This window comes from Ursus maritimus, unplaced genomic scaffold, assembly GCF_017311325.1.
Source record: "Ursus maritimus isolate PB19 unplaced genomic scaffold, ASM1731132v1 scaffold_30, whole genome shotgun sequence".
NCBI classification, from domain to species: Eukaryota; Metazoa; Chordata; class Mammalia; order Carnivora; family Ursidae; genus Ursus; species Ursus maritimus.
Genome location: NW_024425564.1, coordinates 7,262,825 through 7,281,023, shown reverse-complemented (window position 1 = coordinate 7,281,023; position 18,199 = coordinate 7,262,825). Strand labels below are relative to the sequence as shown.

Sequence of the window (18,199 nt, the reverse complement as noted above, 5' to 3'; positions counted from 1 at the left end):
GTCGGTTGGTGGGCGGCGAGTGCTGGCTGTGCAGGGCGCTTCCCCGAGTGAGTCTCGGGGCCGGGCGGGGGGCGGGGGGTGCCGCTGCCGGGGGCGGGGCGCGGAGTGGAGTGGAGGCGGGGGGGGTCGCGGGGTGCGGAGTGGAGGCTGGGGGTTGCGGGGTGGAGGCTGGGGATTGCGGGGTGGAGATTGGGGGTTGCAGGGTGCGGACTGGAGGCGGGGGAGGGGGGTGCGGGGTGCGGACTTGGGTGGGTGCGGTCGCGTTCCCTTCCCTCGCGCAGTGCTCGGAACGATCGTGTTCGGCACCTGTGGGCGATCCTCCAGCGCTTACAGTGTCCAACAACACGCTCCCATGCACCACAGCCACCACCCTTCCCGGAGCATCCCAGGGGCTCCGGGTCGTGGGAGTGCAGCTCTGGGAGAACAGGAAGTCCTCCACGCGGAGCCCGGGGCTGACCCTGAGGACTTGTGACGCCCTGCCAGGGCTCCGTGGGGCCTTGGAAAGGACCGTACACCTGCACTAGGAACCACGTCCCCAGCCATTGCCCTGACGTCGAGGACAACTGCGTGTTAAATAGCCGTGCTTGGGGCATAGCACCGGAGGACGGACAGCAGCGCGCTGCCTAAACTGGTATTCTCAATGAGAAGGAACTTTCCAGGAAGACACATGAAGCTCTTGTAACGTTCTTTCAACCAAAAATCCAAACAAAAAACAAATGGAAAACCCCTGCTTCAACAGAATAATGCTAACCTTAAAAATAAAACTCAAATGTTTTACCAGCAAAAAGTGAGCTTGGGAATAACAGAAAACCGCAATTCAGGACAAGCAAGCTATGATGAACCCTTTAGCAAATCCAACAATCAAAGGAATTTTATTTTATGAAAAAGAAGAAAGTTGGGAAGTGTTGTTTTGAACAAAAGTCCAATTGACACACACAGGTAGGCACCAGATTCTCACCATTCTCTCCATTTTGTTGTAGATACTCCTTGATTTCCTTCAAATCCACATGGCACCCACCATAGCTCTGTGTCACCCCCAGTGTCATCTCCAAGGGCATTGCTGCCCAAAGGCTGGGCCCCCACCCATGTACAGGCCAACAGCTTGACAGTGTCCACTCCTATTCAGCCTTCCTCCAGAAGGAGATTGGGGTTGGGGGATCATGGACAAGAGCAGGGTCAGCTGTGAGTACTGCCCCCCACAGCAGTGGAGCGCCTGTGTCCAGTGCAAAGAGGCCAGTCTAAGCTGGGCTCTAGTTCCAAAGGCTTCCCCAGCAGCCAGGTTGCCCAGTAACTATCACTGAGTGGGGTGCCAGTGATGGCCCTGCATTCCACCCAGTCCTTGGGTTTTGCGGGCCTGCAGTGCATCCGTGGTGGACCATGCTGGGAGTCGCTCTGGTCACCAAGCCCTAAGGACAGGTGATGCTCCTGGGGAGAGTGCTGGGCCCTCTGTTCTGGCCGATCTGCTGCTAACTATGGTTCTAGCATCAGACCCAATGTCTTTTCTAGGCTCCTTTTTTCTTGCTAGTGTTTTTTCTATTTGTCTAGTAAATACCTCATTAACACAAACCTTTGAATGGAAAAATTATTCTAAAGAGAAGCAGTTTGAGCCCAAAAATAGACACATAAATCAATGGAACAAATTAGATTCCAGAAATAAGTCCACACTGGTCAATTGATCGAAAATCTACAGTGGAAAAAGCTCTCTTCAACAAATGGTGCTGGGAAAACTGGACATGCAAAGCTACATGTAAAACAATGAAAGTGGACCACTTTCTGACACCATACAGAACAATAAACTCAGAATGTGTTAAAGACCTAAATGTGAGACCTGAAACCATAAAATTCCTAGAAGACAGCATAGGCAGTAATGTCTCTGACATCAGTCATAACAACATATTTCTAGATACGTCTCCTGAGGCAAGAGAAACAAAAGCAAAATTAAACTATTGGGACTACGTGAAAGTAAAAGGCTTTGCACAGGAAAGGAGACCATCAGCAAAACAAAAAGGCAATCTAGGGATAGGGAGAAGATATTTGCAAATGATGTATCCAATAAGGGGTTAATATCCAAAATACAAAGAATTTATACAACTCAACACACAAACAAAAAACCCAAATAATCCATTTAAAAATGGGCAGAGGACCTAAGTCAACATTTTTCCAAAGAAGACAGACACATGAAAAAACGCTCAACATTACTGATCATCAGGGAATGCAAATTAAAACCACAATAAGATATCACTATATATCTGTCAGAATGGCTAAAATCAAAACACAAGAAATAATGAGGTGGTGGGATAGTGAGGAAAAAAACACTCATGCACAGTTGGTGGGAATGTAAACTGGTTGCAGTCACTATGGAAAACAATATGGAGGTTCCTCAAAAAATTAGAAGTGGAATTACCATATGATCCAGTAATTCCACTACTGGGTATTTACCCAAAGAAAAGAAAAACACTAATTTGAAAAGATATATGCACCCCTATGTTTATAGTAGCATTATTTACAATAGCCAATATATGGAAGCAGCCCAAGTGCCCATCAGTAGATGAATGGACAAAGATGTGAGATACAGACACACATACACACACAATGGAAGACTACTCAGCCATAAAAAAAGAAAATCTTGCCATTTGCAACAAAATGGATAGACCTAAAGGATATAATGTTAAGTAAAATAAGTCAGAGAAAGATGAATACCATGTGATTTCAATCCTGTGTGGAATTTAAGAAACAGATGAACAAACAAACAAAAAAACCCCAGACTCTTAAATATATTGAACAAAGTGGTGGTTGCCAGAGAGGAGGTGGAGGGGGTGAGGAAAATGGATAAAGGGGATGGAGATGTGCAAACTTCCAGTTATAAAATTAGTCATGGACATGAAAAGTACAGCATAAGGAATGTATCCAATAATATCATGATCATGTTTGGTGATGATGGTAACTCTACTTATTGTGATGAGCAGTCAGAAATGTATAGAATTGTTGAATCATTATATTGTACATCTAAATCTATTATAAAACTGCATGTTAAAGTATACTTGAATTTTAAAAAAATTAAAAAATAATTTTAAAAAGAGCAGTTTCACCACTGTCTGTCTTGCTAGCTTCTGACCCTGTTCTTTAGTAATTACTTACTCATATTTTGGTTCACTTTTATTTCTAACCAAAAACATTGGAACATTCTCTATATCCTTAACCCATAATATCTGTTCCCTTGGGTCCTGTCAGTTGTTACAAAGAACATGTAATAGAATATACAGGTTACAACCCTTGGCCACTTATACAGAATAATTGTGGTTCCAAATGGGTTTGTCTCTGTTATGTGGTGGATTTCAATGTACATTGTTGACAGTCTGTTTCAACTTGCTTGAATTGATGGATACAGACACAGGATATAGGAATCTTGTATTGTTTGGTCATATTTTTCAACACGATGTTCTTATACAGCTAAACTATCAAAGCAGATTTCCCCGCATCTCCCAAACCTAGGAGTTGAAGCGTGGGAGCTTCCTCTTAGTTAACTAGCATCTGTTCCCATGTCTTGAGAATGCTACCTGAGCCCTGATGAGACCACCTTTTATGGCAGAAGCTGAAAACACTTTCCCAATCTCCCTTGTTGCTGGCGCACAGGCAGGTACTCTATATGCTGTCAATCGGGTGCCCCGATGCCAGATTGTGATGTAGGAGTTAATTACAGGAAGAACTATGGCCTGTTGTATCCACCAATTTCCTGGGGCCATTTCTTCCTCAGCTCTTCATTCTCATTTCTATATACCCTTCAGTAATGCCTAGGAATCCACCAAGACAGCTACTTCTGAACACATCTCTGGCTCAGTCTCTGTATTTGTTGCTTTTTCCTCCTCTGCTCCCTGCCACTATCCACTAGCTTGTAGTCAAGCATGGTGTGTTCTGTTCACAGACTGACGGTCATGATAGTCCCCTCAAGCTCTGATGACCCCTCCACCTCTTCCTCCCTGTGGCTGCAGCTCGCATACTGTCTCCGACTCGGGCTTTGTGGCAGCGTGATAATACCTCCAGAAATTGCAAGTAGGTAGACACAGATACCCTTCCCTCTTTGCACTCTGCACACCCCGGTGTTGTTCAATAGATTTCCCTTCTTCTAAAAGTAACCAGATTTGTTTTCTGCTGTTTATAGCTCAGGCTAATCATTTGACTTTGATATCTATTTCTACCATCTCAAAATCCAGCTGACATAAGACTTCCTTCATAAGACTCACTTCCAGAGACTCATATCTGCCTGAACCTCAAATGGCTTCCCCTCCCCCACTTTCTACTGCAAAAAGGGTAAGAACATAGAAATAGATAAGCCAGTACCCGCTCTGGATATTTCAAACCTTGGGAACTGTTAATCAGGCATGAATTCCATCAAAATATTATTGGTAGAACTGATATAGATGTTGTAATCAATTATTAATAGTGGCAGAGGCTGCAATCCTATGACACAGCCACTCCCTTCTCATACCTTCATCTCAGTAGCAGATGAAGGACCAAATCAAAGGCAACAGAAGAAAAAGATTAACAATAGCACATATTTTAATTAGTACGTTAAAGACATTTCAACCCTTCCCCTGCAGAGAAAGCAGATCATGTGTTGTTCCTGTTTTACAGGCAAAGTAGAGGATAAGAGACTCCTGCCTCCACCGTGTTGCTCCCATCATCTAAGGGTATTCAGAAACCCAGATGAACGGTCTAGCTGAGGTGGAAAGTTGAGAATGAACCAAGGCCTAAGGGACAGATGAAGCCTTCTCTCAGGGTCTCAGTGTAAGTCTGGATCTCATGCAGTTAAGCCACAGGAAAGGGAAAATTCTCCCAGAGAAGGAAGAGGAGAATTCATAGATAAACTCCTGAGTCCTAGCATTGGTAAAGGTTACCTTCCCACCATCATAATCCAGAGCAACTCCAATCTGCCTTGGACAGTAGGACAGGATCTGGAAAGGCTCAGGGCTAGTGCCTATACACACGCCAGCTGAACACAGCTGCAGAGTCCAGAATCCTTCCTCAGGGCTGAAGTTGAGAAATCCTCTTCTCACCACTGACTCTCTTGCCACCCCCACCAGGCAGAATTTTGGCCATATTCCATTTTCTTGTGGCCACTCCTCCAACTCTTCATTCTCATTTCTATACCCATCAGTGGTGCCCATTAATCCACCAAGATCACTAGTCCCAAACACACCCCTGGCTCCACCCCAGTACTTCATTGCTGCTTCTTCCTCCTCTGCGCCCCACCATATCCTATCCACTTTCACTTCCCAGTATACTTTGCCCCACGTGAAGCCCTTACTGCCCAGCACCCCAGGCTCAGGGTCAAATCTTTGACCCTGCTGGTATTTGTTCGTCCACAAGCCAGTGAATATCATGCTCTTCCCGTTCGGAGACACCGAGAGGTAGCCATTGGCGGTCTGGGAGTTCAAGATGATCCTCACTGTGGGGATAAGGGGATAAAGGTACGGCATCGTAAGATATCAAAGGAGATTTTTCCCTTAGGTTCTGGGGCCCTGCTGACCATGGTGGGAGACTCCTTTCAGAGACCAGGACACAGATTGCGCTGGACCTCGTGCGCACACTATCCAGAGGCTGGCGAGAGCCCAGGGAGAGAATTCAAGAGCATGAGCAGCCGATGAGACTCAGGAGGAAAAGAAGAGAGGGGCTGTTATCATCGTGGTTGAGAAACACTGGGGAAGGGTTTGTGGTTTCAGACTCTGAGACCTCAGGATAAAGAACGGGGTTACATTAGCCACCACAAAGACCTTCCTGCTTACAGAGCTGCTCCTTAAGGGAAGCTGCACAGGCAAGCTGTAACCCGGGCAGCAGAATTTACTCTGAGGCAAACATCAGCCATTATCCCCTGCAGATACTCACTGGTCTTATACTCCAGATCCCTCCGCAATTTTCCTAGAGAGGAAGAAGTAAAGGACAGTAAGTGATCCTGACACGTCTTCCAGCTCAAATTCTCTTACTGTTGGCTAACACTTTGAAGAGGTGGCCAGGCATGATGAAAGCCCAAGCCACACAGAGAAGTCAATGCAGGAGACGCCAAGTTGTCCAGTCTACAGGGGCTCGTTCAAGCACTGATCTGCTGCTCACACCAGTGCTTCATTATGGAGCCTTTGAGCACATTCTCTGGGCTTTCACCACGTCTTCAACTTCTAGTCCTAAATCACACTACTTCTCTCCACTTGCAAAGAGACTTCTTTGAGATTAATTCTCAAAGTATTAATTTTATTTAACCATCCCAGTATTTTTTATTGTTTTATTTTTAAATATAAAAACACATAACATAAAATTTACTCTGTAGATTTTAGGTGCATGGTTCAGTAGGGTTGTATATATCTACATTGTCGTACATCCAATTTTCTGAATGGTTTTGTCTTGCAAAACTGAAAGTCTGTAGTCATGAAACCACAACTCCTCATTTCCCCTCCTCCTAATCCCTGGCCACCACCCTTCTACTTTCTGTTCCTATGGAATTGGTTGTTTTAGATAATTCCTCTAAGTAGAATCCATACAGTATTTGGCATTTTGTGACGGTCTTCTTTCACTCAGCACAGTGTCTCTAAGGTTTATCCATGTATTCTTTTACCTCACTTCTAGATACAAAACACCTTTTCATCAGCTCTGGGACCTACTCTGACTCTACCTTAGTCCAGGTAACATCTTTAGACTGCTTTGTGGACAGACTCCCTGGTTTGGACTGACTGACTTTCCCTCCCCAGTGTCCCTGCCTGCTGTAAATGGCCTTCATAGAAGCAGGGAGCTATGAGGACCCAAGGCCAGAGTCAAACCCTAAGGAAATATGACAGAGAAGGAAAGGGGTTTTCCTGGGCTCAGAGCCCCCCCTTCACCCGTTCCTTTACCATTGAATCCTCTGATTCCTTTCTCTAAAGAAAGAAGTTTATCGGCAAACTCTTCTGCCCGCTTTTTGACTGCAGCACTGATAGGCTTTTCAATCCAGAACTTCTTCCGGGGGTACCTGGAAAAAATAGAGGCACAGAAGTAGCTACTGAAAGAGAGGCAGGAATACACACATCAGCACACACATATACACACATACCAACAATGCACCACAGGGCGGGGAGCAAAGCTGCACCTCCAGGTGGCCAGCGCCACATAGGAACTGAAGAGTACGATGTACACAACTCTGAAGAAAGGGCCATGATGCAAGTACTCTCTACCCACCAATATATCAATTATGTGTGATGTTAAAAGAAGAAAGAAAGTCCTTTTCTGCCTTGGAAGTTCATTGAAACATGCTACTAATAGTTCAACTTCTCAAGAAATTACCTGAAGATATACACCAAATAAATTAAAATTAAAGTATAACTTTCAGTTTTAATTTTAAAAGAACTTTAAATTTGTCAGATTTTAAACCAAAGACTATAAAAGATAAAGAGGAAAATTATAGCATACTTAAAGGATCTATCTATCCAACAAGAAGATCTAACAATTGTGAATATTTATGCTCCTAACTTGGGAGTGGCCAATTATATAAACCACTTAATAACAAAATTAAAGAAACACATTGATAATAATACAATAACACCCCACTCACAGCACTGAACACATCAACTAAGCCGAAGATCAACAAGAAAACAAGGATTTTGATGACACACTGGATCAGATGGACTTCACAGATATATTTAGAGAATTCCATTCTATAGCAACAGAATACACATTTTTCTTGAATGCACATGGAACATTCTCCAGAGTAGATCACATACTGGGTCACAAATCTGGTCCCTACTGGTACCAAAAGACTGGAATTATTCCGTGCATATTCTCAGACCACAGTGCTTTGAAACATGAACTCAATCACAAGAGGAAATTTGGAAGTAACTCAAACACTTGGGGGTTAAAGGGCATCCTACTAAAGAATGAATGGGTCAACAAGGAAATTAAAGAAGAATTTAAAAATTCATGGAAACAGGGGCGCCTGGGTAGCACAGTCATTAAGCGTCTGCCTTAGGCTCAGGGCATGATCCTGGCATTCTGGGATCGAGTCCCACATCGGGCTCCTCCGCTGGGAGCCTGCTTCTTCCTCTCCCACTCCCATGCTGTGTTCCCTCTCTCGCTGGCTGTCTCTCTGTCACATAAATAAATAAAATCTTTTTTAAAAAAATTCATGGAAACAAATGAAAATGAAAACACAACTGTTCAGAACTTTTGGGATGCAACAAAGGTGGTCCTAAAAGGGAAGTATATAACAATACAAGCCTTTCTCAAGAAACAGGAAAAGTCTCAAATACAGTACCTAACTTTACACCTAAAGGAGATGGAGAAAGAACAGCAAATAAAGCCTAAACCCAGCAGGAGAAGAGAAATAATAAAGATTAAAGCAGAAATCAATGAAATCAAAACCAAAAGAACAGTAGAATAGATCAACAAAACTAGAAGCTGGCTCTTTGAAAGAATTAATAAGATCGATAAACCCCTAGCTAGACTTATCAAAAAGAAAGAGAAAGGACCCAAATAAATAAATTCAAGAATGAAAGAGGAGATATCACAACCAACACCAAGGAAATACAAACAATTTTAAGAACATATTATGAGCAACTATATGCCAACAAAGTAGGCAATCTGGAAGAAATGGATGCAATCCTGAAACAGGAAGACATAGAAAACCTGAACAGACCCATAACCAGAAAGGAAATTGAAGCAGTGATCAAAAATCTCCCAAAAAACAAGAGTCCAGGGCCAGATGGCTTCCCAGGGGAATTCTACTAAACATTTAAAGAAGAAATAATACCTATTCTACTGAAGTTGTTTCAAAAAAATAGAAATGGAAGGAACACTTCCAAACCTCATTCTGTGAGGCCAGCATTAACTTGATCCCAAAACCAAAGACCCCATCAAAAAGGAGAATTATAGACCAATAACCCTGATGAACATGGATGCCAAAATACTTGACAAGATACTAACCAGTAGGATCCAACAGTTCATTAAAAGGATTATGCACCACGACCAAGTGGGATTCATTCCTGGGCTCCAACGTGGTTCAACGTCTGCAAATCAATCAACCTGATACATCACATTAATAAAAGAAAGGACAAGAACCATATGATCCTCTGAATTGATGCAGAAAAAGCATTTGACAAAATACAGCATCCTTTCCTGATTAAAACTCTCCACAGTGTAGGGATAGAGGAAACATACCTCAATATCATAAAAGCCATTTACAAAAAGCTCACAGCGTATATCATTCTCGGTGGGGGAAAATTGAGAGCTTCCCCTCAGGTCAGGAACACAACAGGGATGCCCACTCTCACCACTATTGTTCAACATAGTACTGGAAGTCCTAGCCTTAGCGATCAGACAACAAAAAGAAATCGAAGGTCTCCAAATTGGCAAAGAAGAAGTCAAACATGCACTCTCTGCAGATGACATGATATTCTATGTGGAAAACCCAAAAGACTCCACCCCAAAACTGCTAGAACTCATAAGGAATTCAGTGAAGTGGCAGGACATAAAATGAATGTACAGAAGTCAGTTGCATTTCTATACACTAACAATGAGACGGATGAAAGAAAAATTAAGTAATTGATCCCGCTTATAATTGCACCAAAAACTGTAAGATAACTAGTTATAAACCTAAACAAAGAGGTAAAGGATCTATATTCTGAAAACTACAGAATACTCATGAAAGAAATTGAGGCAGACACAAAGAAATGGCACCTGCACCCCAATGTTCATAGCAGCAATGTCCACAGTAGCCAACCTATGGAAGGAGCTGAGATGTCCACCCACAGATGAGTGGATAAAGAAGATGTGGTTCATATATACAATGGAATATCACTCAGCCATCAGAAAGGATGAAATCTTACCATTTACATTGACATGGATAGAACTGGAGGGTATTATGCTGAGTGAAATAAGCCAATCAGAGAAAGATAATTATCATATGGATTCACTCATATGTGGAATTTAAGAAACAAAACAGAGGATCATAGGATAAGGGAAGGATAAATAAAATAAGATGAAATCAGAGAGGGAGACAAACCATAAGAGACTCTTAAGTCTCAGAAACAAACTGAGGGTTGCTGGAGGGGTGGTGGGGGGATGGGGTAACTGAGTGATGGGCATTAAGGAGGGCACCTGATGTGATGAGCACTGGGTAATTTTTTAAAGATTCATTTATTTGACAGAGAGCACAAGGAGAGGGAGTAGCAGGCTCCCCACTGAGCAAGGAGCCTGATATGGGGCTGGATCCCAGGACCCTGGGATCATGACCTGAGCCACAGGTGCCCCAACACTGGATATTATATGCAATTCATGAATTACTGAACTCTATATCTCAAACTAATGATATACTATATGTTATCTAATTGAATTTAAATAAAATAAGTTTAAAAAAGAAACAAAAAAATAAGGAGCTTTAAAGAATATATATATAGATATATATATACATATATAGCTGAGCTTTAAATTTAGCTGAGCAGAGATACATGAGCTAAATACAAAATGAAAGAAATATGAAGTCTTAATCTTATTATCAGGAAGGATTGAATTCAAGTCAGAAAGATATTAAATAAGACAACAGAAAGTATTTTATGTTACTAAGAATATTATAATGCACAATTGAGATACAACTTCCATTCAAGGTCCCACAGGGGGGAAAAGCATCAAAGTATAGAAAAGCAAAAACTATCAGAATAAAAAATGGGTAAGAACTGATTGCTGGTAGGAATCTTGGACTGACCTGTCTTAGTCCATGATATCTCAAGAAGTCAAAAAAATATATAGCAATACAAAACACCTTAATAACAAAATTACTAAGGGAAACCTCATGGAGATATATCAAATCCTATTCCAAGGACACTTGAGTGTTTGGAATGGTCACAAAAATTTACAACATATAGGGCGCCTGGGTGGCGCAGTCGTTGAGCGTCTGCCTTCGGCTCAGGGCCGGGATCGAGTCCCGCATCGGGCTCCTCAGCGGGAGCCTGCTTCTTCCTCTCCTACTCCCCCTGCTTGTGTCCCCTCTCTCGCTGGCTGTCTCTATCTCTGTCAAATGAATAAATAAAATCTTTAAAAAAAATTTACAACATATAAACACAGAATGCCTTGATAAAGTGCAAAAGGTAGAAAGATCAACAACCTCGTCTGATCACAATGTTTAAAATCTATGAAACACAAACTGTTAGGGGAATACAAACCCAGCGCCACTGACAAATATCCTCTTTCTTAAACAAATTTTATGCTAAAGAACAAACCAAAGTCAGAATTTCAAAATACCTAGAAAACAACAGTAGTGAAAGTACTATACACTAGAAATTATGGTATTCATCAAAAGCAGAGCTCCTAGGGAAAAAAAAATTAAATATGGGGGAAAACGCAGGTAAGTAGAGGAGACAAAAGTAGAAATATACCAAATAAGAAATGAAAAATATTCAGATATAAAAAGGAAATTAAATTGAAGAAAATTATTTTGACCAACTATTCAAATGCTTTTGAAAATGTAAATGAAAACGGTGACTTTCCAGAATACATAATATTAAATTTTCCAATTAAAAATAGAGTGGAAAAAAAAAAGAACATGGGGGCACCTGGGTGCCTCAGTTGGTTAAGCGTCCAACTCTTGGTTTGAGCTCATGGAGGTGAGATCAATTCCTAAATTGGGCTCTGAGCTCAGTGGGATGTCTGCTTGAGATCCTCTCTCTCCTTCTCCCCCTCCCCCCACTTGTCTTCTCTCTCTTAAAAAAAAAATAGAGTGGATTTATTGAAAACAAAAATTTTATGTTCCTTATAAAGAGACATAAAAATAATATTCCTAGGTATCTTATGGTTATTGGTGCAATTGTAAATGGATAGATTCCTTGATTTCTCTTTCTGCTGCTTCCTTATTGGTGCATATAAATGTAATAGATTACTCTACCTTGATTTTGTATCCTGTGACGTTATTGAGTTACTATATTGTACTCCTGAAACTAATATTACACTGTATGTTAACTAACTCAAATTCAAATAAAAACTTAAAAAACTATAAAACCTATAGGCAAAAAAAAAAAAAAGATTCAAGTGCTGGTAGTTAGTGTGGAAGCATATGGGAAAGGATGTGTGTTAAATGAATTGAAAGTATATTGTGTGTAATGCATCTTTCAAATAACATCTTTTTCACGATTATATAAAAAAATAATAAAGTAAATAAAAATAACACATAAAGGTTGAGAGTTAAAGGATAGAGAAAGAAATACGGTGCAGATACTGATTAAAAGAAAGCTAGAATAACTTTGCTAGTATCAGACAAAATGCTTCGGGGCAAAAACTGTTATCCTCTTTTCTTACGTAATTGTTCATCCCTGATGTGTCTGTCCTGTGTCCCTAGCCATCTGTCTCGTCACCCTCCTGTCTGCCCGGTGTGTGGCCCACAATACATGCTCTAGATGCCAACAGTCCTGCACATCCCTCGGTACCAACTGTGTAGTATCAAATTCTTCCCTTTTATTCTCTGTTCAAAGCTTCTGCAACTCACATGGGTATGATTGAAAGCTGTCAGTGTCAGTGTCTGGCACGAACTACAGGAAAAATCATTACCTCTAAGGTCCATGTAAGTGTCCTCCTACAGAATGTTGAGAAAACTGTGGCCAGGAGTGACAGCTGGGAACAAGGCAGGAATGGGAAGAAAGAAAGGAAATTGGGCTGTGGAAAGAAATGGGTGGCTGGCATTAAGGAGGGCACATCATGTGATGAGCACCGGGTTATACACAGCTAATGAATCACTGAACACTACCTCAGAAACCAATGATGTGCTATAGGTTGGCTAATTGAATAAAAAAAAAAAAATAGAGTGGACCCTAAATTTTCTCTAATACTCCTCCAAATCTCCTCCTACTTCATTTCTATCTCATGCCCCTACTGTCCTAAGACAAGTTCCGTGACAGCAAATTTTATGGAAAGCCCAACCATTCCATGGAACACCTTTCAACTTACTCGAGTAGAAGAACCTCTTTTGGAACAATCTTCTTTCTAGCCCTTGTCAAATTTCAATAATTTGGGAGAAAGAAAACAAAGGGCCACCTAAGTAGTTAAAAAAAAAAAAAAAAAGCAGGCAGCACTTACCTGCTTACTATGTCACTGGGGTCCTGGAAAGGAAGAGAAAACAGACACTGTTATGGACAGAAGGATCCAGGAGCTGCCGCCGTTCCCTACTGTGGACACACCAGGGACTGGGTGCACAGCAACACCAGGCCGAGATTTATTCTGAGGGGCCGGGACCTGGGTCGCCCCATGGAGGATATCCGTTTCTATGCACACGTGCATCCGCCTCCCTTCCTCCATCTGAGCCCCAGACTATTCCAGCCAGGGAACCTTCCCTGATCTATTAAGAGTCCCTTCGAGGTCTCAGCCTCGGTTGGAAAGCCTCCGTTCAGCTGGCCCCATCTTATCTATCTCATCCTCCCTGTAACATCCGCCCCGGAAATATGGCGCCTTGAAGTCTGCGTGCTCTTCCTGTCTTCTGAACAACCTGCACCCACCTTGTGATTACCGTACGCATTTGTCTAATTGTCACCAGTGCGTCTCACCATGGTTAGCTCCTCCTTTCTGCTAATTCAAATCCTTGCATTTTTTTCAAGGTCAACATTAAGCACCTCTTCTTCCTCAAAGCCTTCCCTAACTACACCCTGGTCTTTTCCAGAATTCCTGTGGCCTCCAGTCTGACCACAAGATTTAACACTCGATTATTTGTTGTAATTAAAATGTGCAGATTTCACCATCTCATTGTATGTATGTAGGCTCTGCATATTACTATCCCCTGCCCACTGCAGGGGGCCTAAATCCTATTGGTTGGCTGACTAAGGCTTATCAACGACCTCAATAAATGAGAATAAAACTTTTCTCTCTTTTTTTTAAGATTTTCTTTATTTGTCAGAGAGAGAGAGCACAAGCAGGGGGAGCGGCAGAGGCAGAGGGAGAAGCAGGCTCCCCACTGAGCAAGGAGCCTGATGGGGGACTCCATCCCAGGACACTGGGATCATGACCTGAGCCGAACGCAGATACTCAAACAACTGAGCCACCCAGGTGTCCCAAAACTTATTTCTTGACTCTGGTCCAAATCTTGACCCACTTCGGAGGGGCTATACTGCAGCTCAGAGCAAGAGGATTCAGATATAGTTTAGTTGGTTCCTCACCTGCAAAAGCTCAACTGCTGGCTGCTGAGACTTTTTTTCCAACTCAGAAATCAGGGTTCCAAGTCGGAGGACTTCCTCAGAGCCTTTGGTGACATAGCTGTTCCTCCCTTCAGCAAGCTCTTGCTCAATCCCCTCCAGCAACTCCAACAGGCACTGCTCTCTTTCTCTCAAGAACTGGTGGCCCTGTTCAAACACTGACACAATGTCCTGCCTGTGGTTCTGGAATTTCGTCTGCAGGAAAAGCAGAAAGAGAAAGGGGCTTTTTCTGAGAGGCTCGGAGGCAACAGGACATGTGTGAGATCTGGGGATGAGTTCACAACAGGGATCTCTGGGGTCACACCCCTCCCCACTCCTCAGTATCCCCCCACTCTGCCACCCACACGTGTCACAGAGACTTTGCTCACCAGCAGGGCCTCAAGCTCATCTTCTCCTGTAGACTGAAATTTCTCAATCCTATCCCTGTCTCCCTTGAGAATCTTCAGATGGTTTAAAATTTTACCCTACGGAATCAACACGGATATGATCAAGGTGAACGTGAAAATGCCCTCACTACGCAAAGAGAGGTTCAAAGTGATTCCAGCGTGAAACCAGATACCTTGACCTTTAGTAGCATAACAGTAGTCATGTGAACTAGTTTCCGTTCTAGTTAACAAAGAAGAAACAAAGTGAATGCTAAGCTAGTTTAGGTGGGTTTCTTAGAATTGAGATACGATTGCTTATTATCATTAATACTAAAACGTATGGTGTAGTTCTTATTTATATTTATAGTCTCTTTCCATCAAAAATATAGACAATTTATATTTTAATGAATTAAAAACCTAGAAATAAAAGAGAAAATCAAAACAAAAAAAGGAAGGAAAGCATATATAATAACTCCAAATTGAGAGAATGACTGTTAGTTTTTTTTTTTTCAAAGATTTTATTCATTTATTTGAGAGAGAGAGAATGAGAGAGAGAGCACAAGACGGGGGAGGGTCAGAAGGAGAAGCAGACTTTCCCCTGAGCAGGGAGCCTGATGTGAGGCTCGATCCTAGGACTCTGGGATCATGACCTGAGCCAAAGGCAGCCGCCCAACCGACTGAGCCACCCAGGTGCCCCAAGAGAATGACTAAGTTAGTTTTAAGAGTCCTGTCAGTCACAGAGAAAAAAGAAACAATTAATTGTTTAATTCTTCCTTAGCAGACAGAAGGCAACATACTAGCACCTCAGAGGAAATAATATCTTCCCGGAGATTAAGCTCTGAACAAAATTTATACAGGGGGGTGGGGGATGGGCTAGGCCAGTGATGGGTATCACGGAGGGCACGTATTGCATGGAGCACTGGGTGTTATATGCAAACAATGAATCATGGAACACGACATCAAAAACTAAGGATGTACTGTATGGTGACTAACATAACATAATAAAAAAATTTTTTAAGTAAATTTAAAAAATAATAAAGAACAGGGGAAAAAATTTTATACAGGACAAAATAGCCTCAGAACCATTTTGACAGCTATGTGCCTGAGTACACACGATTTGAAGCTGGACACCAGGGAGCTGTCGAGAGTGCCGGGGTCCTAAGCTGCTAGTGGAGACCTGATTCCAATGACTCGAAAGACAATCACAGCAACAGGATAGACTTAGTATTAGAAAAGATATGGGAGCAAATCAGTTCTACCAAAATTCAAAGGGTAACACTTTACAAGAACTTTCACCTCACACTTTCCACCTTATACCTCACAGGTACCTTGTTAGGATGGCTACTATTTAAAAAACAAAATATAACAAGTCTTGATGACAATGTGAAGAAAAGGGAGCCTGTTGCCCTCCTGGTGGAAATGGTGCCTGATGCAGCCATCATGGAAAACATTGTGGATGTGCCTTAAATAGTTAAAAAATAGAACTAGCAAATGATCCAGCAATCCTACTTCTAAATATTTATCCAAAGGAATTGAAGTCAGGATCTCAAAAGGATATCTGCACTCCTGTGTTCATTATAGCATTCTCCAACTGTCCATCAACAGATGAATGGATCAAAAAAATGTGATATTTACAAACAATGGCATATTCCTCAGCCTTACAAAAGAAGGAAATCCTGGAGAAAATTATGCTAGGTGAAATAAGCCAGACACCAAAAGACAAATACTGCATAATCTTACTCGTTACTCGTACGTGGACCCTAAAATAGTCAGACTCATAGAAGCACAGAGGAGAATGGTGGTTGCCAGGGGCTAGAGGGGAGGGAAATGGGGACATGGTGGTCAAAGGATTCATAGTTTCAGTTATGCAAGATAAATAAGTTCTGGAGATACTCTATACAGCATAGTACCTACAACTAACAATACTGTATTGTACATTTAAAACTTGCTACGAGGATTGACCTTACCTTATGTTAAGTGCTCTTATTATGGACACACACACACACACACACACACACACACACATAATAATAATAATATAAAGAGGGTGGGGGGAAACCTTGGGAGGTCGGAGATAGGTCTCCGGCCTTGATGATAGTGATGGTTTCACAGGTGTATACTTATCTCCAAACTCAGTGAGCTGTCTGTAGTAAATATGCACAGCTTTTCCCATGTCAATCATACTTCAATACAACGTTTTCCAAAAAAAAGAATTTGGACCTTGTCCCGAAGGCACCGTAGCAGAACTTTTTTGGCTATGAGAAGGAAGCCAGGGTCCAGCAGAATTCTTACCCGAAAAGGCTGTGCAGCCTTCTCCAAGAGAACAGCAGCATGGTGTCTGTGCTCCCGGGACTCCCGGCACATCACACACAGTATTTGCTGGTCATCCTTACAGTAATAATGCAGCTTCTCCAAATGTAGCCCACATAGCTTCTCTGCATTCTGTTCAAGTGGTCTGTCCTCTCTGGGTGCTCTCTCCTCATCTACCTTCATCCTCCAGATGTTTTCCACTAGGCTGGCCATCTGCCACACGTGGCGAATATTCTCTTTCTTAAAGATGGCCTTGCAGAGAGAACAATGCAATGGCTGCCTAGTACACTCACATAACCGAATGATACAGTGGTGGCAGAAGACGTGGCCACAGTCAACGGCTACGGGGTCTCTCAAGTAGTCGAGGCAGATAGAGCAGAGCACCTCACCCTCCAGCTCTCTCAGAGGGGAGGCAGCAGCCATGACAGCAGTGCCCAGACCCTGCACAGAGCTCCTTCTTCAGATGAGCAATCACTTTCTAAGAAGACATGAAGGACAAAAGAAATTGTGAGTTTAATCAACATCAAGATAGAACCTGTGAGAAAATTTTTATGTTTAGTCTGTCCCCAACATGTATCTAAGTGGGGTATCCTAGAAGACTGTGGGAAAGCAAATCCCCAGTGAAGTCTAAGGAATTTGCTTCACTCTTAGTAGATAAGCTCGGTAAAAAATATTTGCTGTAAATAATTCAATAGTCGAGAATAAGAATTATAAAAACCTAGGGCTGTATCTCAAAAGTCATTGAGAACATGCAAGAGATTATTAGAAAGTGCTAGGTCTGTTATTCATATCCTGCCTAGGAAATCTCATCATCATGGTTTAAACTAATGGTTTTCAAACATGTTTTGAAACAAAAGAAATGGATGCACATCCCAATTGAAAATACTTGCACATGCGTGTGCACACGCACACACACACGCACACACACAACTGTTAAGTTTTGGTAAATATGCTTATTCTCTATTATATATAGTACATTCTGATTTTTTATTACAGTCATTTTTTCCTGCTTTGATATGTTTTATTGGAGCAAAATCTCAACAAAAGGTTGCTTTTACTTACAGAATTTGTGTGGGGAGTGTCCAAACCACTTGGACCCAAGTGAGAATAACCACTAAGCCTGTTGATATATTTTACTTTTAGCTAGAATACAAAAAAAGTTTCACATTTATAAAAATCCAATATTGTAAATGACAAGCCCACCCCTTAATTAAATATAAAAACAGCTTCAAACACATACAATTTAAACTGGTTTAATCTTGAAATGCAATCCAATAAAATTAAAAACTAACCATTTCAGGTCCTGCACCAAATAGAAAAATATTCAAAGGCCTTCAGGAT

The 18,199-nt window shown here is 41.9% G+C and overlaps 1 protein-coding gene across 1 annotated transcript; it reads right to left on the bottom strand.

Moving 5' to 3' along the window:
* Nucleotides 1-4,542: 4,542 nt before the first annotated feature.
* LOC103681938 (tripartite motif-containing protein 26-like) lies at nt 4,543-17,990 on the bottom strand. The gene is made up of 8 exons (XM_008711501.2): nt 17,921-17,990; nt 16,841-17,336; nt 14,552-14,647; nt 14,148-14,378; nt 13,078-13,100; nt 6,879-6,994; nt 5,884-5,916; nt 4,543-5,446 (listed from the first exon to the last, which is right to left on the bottom strand). The coding sequence occupies exons 2-8, from the start codon at nt 17,279-17,281 to the stop codon at nt 4,773-4,775; spliced, it is 1,614 nt and encodes a 537-aa protein (XP_008709723.1). The 5' UTR covers nt 17,282-17,336; nt 17,921-17,990; the 3' UTR covers nt 4,543-4,772.
* Between the last annotated feature and the right edge of the window lie 209 nt (nt 17,991-18,199).